We start from the raw sequence: 6,940 nt of genomic DNA, 5'->3' as shown, positions 1-6,940 counted from the left end.
TCTGCATGATTGCAAATCAATGATATTGATTTCATACAATAGTTCAATAAGCAGGAAGTGAATATTGTGCATTTCATAGACAGTATTGTCTGTTTTTGACAATTTCACCTACAAATATTGTCCCGAACAAAGCCACAGCAGAACAGATGTGCCTTTCTGAGCAACTCAAAGCGCTGATTGAATCCACGTTTTTGAACGAATGAATCAGTGATTCAGTGAGCCATTTGTAGAGAGAGTCAGTTGCTTCATTTCTGAATGAACTGGTCATTTAATTGAATCTGTTCAATGAACTCATTTACTGGTGGTTTTAGTTTCATATTAAGAGAATTATTGTTTTTTTAAAAATGAAATCATGTGGTAATATTCAATTTTTTCAGTCTCATTGCATTAATTATGCCGCTCTAATTGCAGTGTAAATGCATTCATGCCACCTCCGGAACAGTCTGTGTAAATACACTTCAGATGCAGCTTCTGAAAACAGTGTTATGGCCACATTGTAGCCTTAAGAGTTTATGTGTAATACATTCTGTATTGAATGAAATATATATTTCTAAAGCTTTTCTGTTCAATGCTGTTCTCATTTAACACAATAATGACTTTAAATTATCTTTTTGTAGGGGGTAAATTCTCAGCTCAAAATTTGATTAATCATGCAGTTAATTAGATTAAAAATGGTAATCACTTGGCAGCCCTAATTATGAGTCAATATAATGATGGAATATGAGGTGTACAGAAAATTGTTTATATTGAATGAACACTAGTTTTACTGAATATTTACTGGATTCACATTTGTTTTTGTTTTGTCCATTGACTGCTGTTTAATTTGGGAACTGACATAAGGGGGAACTAGGAACTCTGCTAACTGGCCAAACGAGCAAGGTTATCACTAATTTTAATGTTGAAATATCCAGATATCTGTTCATTTATCAGTGTGTCTCTGTTTGTAATTTTGTCCTGTGATTTGACACAGAGCCGCAGAGTGAATCACATATCTGCCGAGCAGAAGAGGCGATTCACCATAAATGCCTGCTTCAAGACGTTGTGCAATCTCGTGCCGACTCTCAGGTCTCAATCAAACGTAAATCTGCTTTTGGCTTTCCTTACTCGATTCTCAAAATCACATCTTGATTCGTGCTTGTAGTTGTCTCTGCAAGTATTTTAAATAGTGAAAAGTAATTATTTTCCGTCACCCATTATTGGGTTTCCAGATCAGTAATGCTGCGACACTTCAGAAGACAGTTGACTATATTAGCAAACTGCAACTAGAGAGACAACAGATGCAGGAAGAGACCAAGAGACTACGAGAGGAGATTGAGGAGCTTAATACATCTATAAGGTGTTTATTTATGAATTAGACTCTTCTTTTACTATTTGAAAGTGTTACATTTGGAAAAACTGCTACTTTGTAGCCATGCTATTTCAGTGCACAGATATATCGGTGATGGGGAGCTCAGTAAACACAAACATACTGTGCAAAAGTCTTAGGCCATTAGTATTTTCACCAACAAAAAATGGTTTTAAGTAGGAATGCATGATATTGGATTTTGCCGATATTCAATATGCCGATATTTTGGCCGATAGCCGATACCGATATATTTCCTTTTCTTTGGAAACAACACCAAGTCTCTCCTGTACAGAGATTATAAACAAATTATTTTTCATTTTGGTTAGTTTTTAACAAAAACTTACTTTTGAGAATTAAATAAACAATGAAGTTCATTTATAACGAGAGTACATTGAAAGCTTTGAAAATAACTATAAAGCAATCCTTAAAGAGCAGGTCATATGGTATTTTAAAGTGTCCTAATATTGTGTTGGAGTCCCCTACAACAGGTTTAAATGCATCTAAGGTCAGAAAACATTGTAATTTTCTCAGAATATACATTTAATATTAGAGTCATTTGCCAATGATTTCTAAACGGTTTGTTCCGAGCAAGTTCGGAGCAAACCCCTCCCTTTCATAAGCCTACTCTGCTCTGATTGGCCAGCTGGCCAAACCTGCTGTGATTGGCACAGAGAGGATTCCTTGAGCAAGTTAGCGAGTGCTACCATTGAGAAAGCACCTTTGCATAAAACAATAATATAGTGCTCCAATCCGTTCTTATAATAATGACATAAAATACAAAAGCCCTTATGCAAGCGAATGCCCACAGCTAAAGTTTAGCTGCTAAACTGTGAACAGTTAAAACAATAACGGTGGATACGGTAGCCAAGTGCTAACTCTCTCTTTTGAGAGACAATATCTTTATTTATCATACACTTTTTTGATTAACAACTTTGCAGATTTTTTCATTTAAGGATAGCTACGTTATAAACTGCAAAAGAGGTATTTTTCAAAAACCCATATGACCTGCCCTTTAACATTTTATTTGAATGTTTAGCATTTGTAAATGGTCTAAAGCAAAAGAGTTGTACGAATTCTGAAGATCTTTTAGAGCTCCTTGTGTTTAAGTTTTCATAATCCGTTTGGGGGTAAAACATATTACACATTAATGAATAAATCACACCCTGAGAACATGCAAGTTACTCATCTTATCGGCAAAGCATATCGGCATAATTTTTCATATCGGGCCGATGCCGATATTTGCATTTTAAGCCATTATCGGCTGATTTTGATAACATTCCAATAATATCGTGCATCCCTAGTTCATGCATCCCTAGTTTTAAGTCAATTATTTCTGTCTTTTGCTGTAGTGTGTCAGTAGGAGATATCAGTTTACATTTCCAAACAATCCTTTTGCCATTAATTGTAATAATGCAGTGAGATTTCTGTATGAATAACAGCCGGTGCTCCACATCATCCAGTCTGTCTGGTATGCTTGAAGAAACCTTCCTGCAAAGCTTCCTGAAAAACTATGTGCAAGTGCACCAGACAAAAGCTGTTTTAAACATAAAGGGTACTCACACCAAAATGTTGATTTGATTTAGTTAATTGAAGTTAATTGCTAAATAAAATCTATTTCTGACATTATTTTTGAAAGCATCCTCACTTTACAGCATTTTTACACAAGTGCCTAAAACTTCTCACAGTACTGGAGCTTTGCAGGAAGGTTTCTTGAAGCGTTTTGGAGTCGTTGCCACAGTTCTTCTGGATTTAGTCTGTCTCTGTTTCTTCTGTTTCTTCATGTGATCTCAGACAGACTGGAGGATGATGCTGAGATCAGATCTCTGTGTGCAGCACCGGCTGTTGTTCATAGAAATCTCACTGCATTATTACAATTAATGGCGAAAGGAATGTTTGGAAATGTAAACTGACACACTACAGCAAACGATAGAAATAACTGGCTTTTTTGGTGAAAATAGTACTGGCCTAAGACTTTTGCTCAGTACTGTATATTAGCATGTAGACCTGCTTTCAAACAGGTAACCTCTGTAAGTGAACTCTTAAAGATGCCCACTATTTATTGCAGCTTGTGTCAGGAACAGCTCCCTGATACAGGGGTTCCCATCGCACGCCATCGCTTTGACCACATGAAGGAGAAGCTTGACGACTATGTGAAGAACAGAACTCTTCAGAACTGGAAGTTCTGGATCGTATCCTTCAGTCTGAAATGATTGAACTGAACAAACTAATAGTTTCTTCAGATCATTCAGTCCACAGTATTGGTTTTATTCTGTAGTCACATGGCATATGAATACACTAAATCATTTCCTCGTACAGTTTTTTATTAAATTAAATTTTTATTTAGGATTGACATTTCCGGATCTGCCCACATGTGTATGCATTTTGTGTATGAGGTACGAATTTTGTCCTCAAAGTACACAGTCACTTAAAACAAGTTTGGGTCATTTATAACATGGATTTTTTTTAAAAATGCAACACACATCAACCGTTTTCCTACATTAGTAATGGAGCCGTTGGCTCTATAGATTAACATTTGAAAGTGAAGAAAAAGACAGCCATGAATGTTTAGAACTGTAATTTTAGTTGTAAAATAAATCAATACAATAGCATCATTACTGTAGTTTGTTTATTGGTTTAATTTTTATAATTTACCCAACACTGTTCGGCCTATTCATCGTCCTGTGTATTAGACTGGACTCCACAAGCGTGTGATTTTCTTTAACACTCCTCTCTCAGTTCAGCGTCATTATTCATCCTCTGTTTGAGTCCTTCAAGGCAACGGTGTCGACCACCAACAGCACAGAGCTGTGTGAAACCACCATGCAGTGGCTGGATCGCTACTGCGCCCTGCCAGTCCTCCGGCCTAGTGAGTTCTCCGTTTCATTTCATTAAAATATCAGCAACTGGAAGCTGAGAATTCATCTTTCTTTGAATGGACAGCAGGGCTGTGCAATTATATTTTAATTCAGATGTGTATCAGTGTACTGGATCCGTGCATTAGGTCTTAAAGTGACAGCAGCCTAATATCTTCGGAGGGTTGATAAAGATTTGTGAATCAAAAAAAGAGAGTAATATTTGAGTTACTTTATGGTGAACTGAAGAGAGTTATTTTTTAGTTATTTATATCTCAGATGCGTAAGAACATGGTCAAAGTTTGACAATACTATAATACAATACCTGTGACTACTACACTTGAGACATATTTATACATTTATTAATGTAGTTTGTGTCTCGTCTGTTCTAGAGACATGATGTTAGTTTTATTTATCAAGCACAATACTATTTTATTTTATTCTGAAATGTGTACACTGAAATAAAATTTTTAAATATGGAAAAACATTTGCCAAAATTGCAAATATAATCGGAATCTCAGTGTCCATTGAAAGAACTGAAATGTGATTATTTTGTCTATATTGCGCAGCCCTGCTGGACAGAAGCTTCGGTCTGTTTGGCTAAACGTCAAACTACAATGTATATGCAGGAAGCCATTTGTTTCTAAACGCATGTTAAACTGGAACTTGGAATGGTATTTTATATTATATTTTTAAAATGTAAAAGTTTTTTAGAGCATGGTGATATGCATATTACTGGTCTCTATATGGCTAAGTTAACTTTTTATTTAAGAAGCATTCAAAATAGAAAAATTCCTAATAAAATGTAGAATGTATGGCATATAAGCTAAATAATACAATAATATTTAATGTTTTACATGCACAAATTGTCACTAAACATAACACCAAAATTCTTTTTTTGGCAAACATGACCATAAAGGAGAACTGATCGTGAAATGATTATAGAAATATGTTCATGTATTGGTAGTGTTTTGCTGTGTGTTATCTGTGTATTATGTTCACTGTGTGTGTGTGTGTCCTCCAGTGGTACTCCGGACGTTACGACAGCTCTGTACCAGCACCTCTATCTTGACGGATCCCTCACTTTTGCCTGAGGAAGCTAAAAAGGCTGCTCTCAACCCAAAAAAACATTCCTCAGGATATTAGTTTCAACACTCTGACATCTAATATGTGACCCTGGAGCACAAAAGCAGTCTTAAGTTTTGGACAACTTTAAAGATGATTTTCTCAATATTTAGATTTTTTTGCTCCCTCAGATTCCAGATTTTCAAATAGTTGTATCTCAGCCAAATATTGTCATATCCTAACAAACCATACATCAATGGAAAGCTTATTTATTCATCTTTCAGATGATGTACACATCTCAATTTTACAAAATTGACCCTCATGACTGGTTTTGTGCTCCAGGGCCACAAATGTGAATTTAGTTTTTATTTACCATATATCAGTCTTCAAGGAGCCTTGACAGCAACACTTATTGCACTCTGCTTTCTTGTTACTGATTGAACTCATTGAACTCTACTCAGACTGGTGGAAATACAAGAGAACTGCTTGATTGTCTGCTTTAAATCTGTTCATAGAAGTGTTGTGTTGATATCTCGAAGTACAGTACATGGTGAAACCCCTTTCGTATGTTCCTCTAATGTACAGGATGGACACTTCATTAGCATTTACCTTAATGGGACAGTCTCGAAAAGAACAAGCCCCCGAAAGTGGATTTATTTTGAAATGGCAAACCAAAGGCAGTCTCTTGTTTACATTCATCCTCATGTCTTTGTGTTTCTCAGACTTCATTACGCTTCACTAGAGCTGTTGCCTTTAGACTTACAGATTTGACCTCTCAGGGTGTTTTTTCGTGTATTTGGGAGTCGTCTATATTCAGTGCTGTTATTCTGAATGTTTACTGGAGCCTCACCCTCAGTTCATCCCAAAACTGCAGCACCCCTTAACAAATACCAGGATCAAAACTGGCTTTTTGAAGTGTGTGGATAGATGCATGGACGTGTAAAAAAAGTATGAGCTAAAGTTACAAATATTTATAGTCATATGATAAAGCACATTTGTTGTGCCTTAAATCAAGTAGAGCTATAGAAGAAACGAGCCCAGTGAGTTGTTCTCTGTATAGTTGTGTTGTTTTGTTTTGTTTTAAGGTATCAGTTTGGGTATATAATGTAGAAAACGATACTTTTAATAGCATTTGATAGGCCTTTTAATAGCATTTTTATTTTTTTCCTGGGAGGATGTCTTAATGTCAGAGTTCACTTCAAATGGCCCACAGGTCTGGACTGAAGGACGTAGCATCTGCATCTATTATTACAAATGAAAAGTTATTTTTCACAGTGTGCTCTGAATGCTGATTTGCTCAATATTTTGTTTATGCATTTTTTTGGGTGAAAAACTGAATGAACCTTTCTAACTGTGGGCTGTTCCCAATAAAAATAAATGATTTTGCATTCATTTAAATACAAGGTGTTTGAGGTGTCTTAAGTCGCTGGGGTATATTTGTAGCAATAGCCAACACTACATTGTATGGGTCAAAATTATAGATTTTTCTTTTATGCCAAAAATCATTAGGATATTAAGTAAAGATCATGTTCCATAAATATATTTTGTAAATGTCCTACCGTAAATATATCAAAACTTAATTTTTGATTAGTAATATGCATTGCTAAGAACTTCATTTGGACAACTTTAAAGATGATTTTCTCAATATTTAGATTTTTTTGCTCCCTCAGATTCCAGA

General features: G+C 35.5%; 1 protein-coding gene across 1 annotated transcript in view; it reads left to right on the top strand.

Annotated features, from left to right (window-relative positions):
* Nucleotides 1-6,716, top strand: part of mlxip (MLX interacting protein) — a 25,329-nt gene extending 18,613 nt beyond the window's left edge. Inside the window, exons 13-18 of the mRNA XM_016568174.1 lie at nt 971-1,078; nt 1,209-1,336; nt 3,411-3,534; nt 4,082-4,211; nt 5,222-5,398; nt 6,687-6,716. Coding sequence (XP_016423660.1) covers nt 971-1,078; nt 1,209-1,336; nt 3,411-3,534; nt 4,082-4,211; nt 5,222-5,343 — 612 coding nt within the window. The 3' untranslated portion in view covers nt 5,344-5,398; nt 6,687-6,716. The remainder of the gene's footprint in view (nt 1-970; nt 1,079-1,208; nt 1,337-3,410; nt 3,535-4,081; nt 4,212-5,221; nt 5,399-6,686) is intronic.
* The last annotated feature ends 224 nt before the right edge of the window (nt 6,717-6,940 follow it).

Source organism: Sinocyclocheilus rhinocerous, unplaced genomic scaffold (assembly GCF_001515625.1).
Source record: "Sinocyclocheilus rhinocerous isolate Xijiao unplaced genomic scaffold, SAMN03320098_v1.1 scaffold1915, whole genome shotgun sequence".
NCBI classification, from domain to species: Eukaryota; Metazoa; Chordata; class Actinopteri; order Cypriniformes; family Cyprinidae; genus Sinocyclocheilus; species Sinocyclocheilus rhinocerous.
This window is presented reverse-complemented; position numbering and strand designations above follow the sequence as displayed.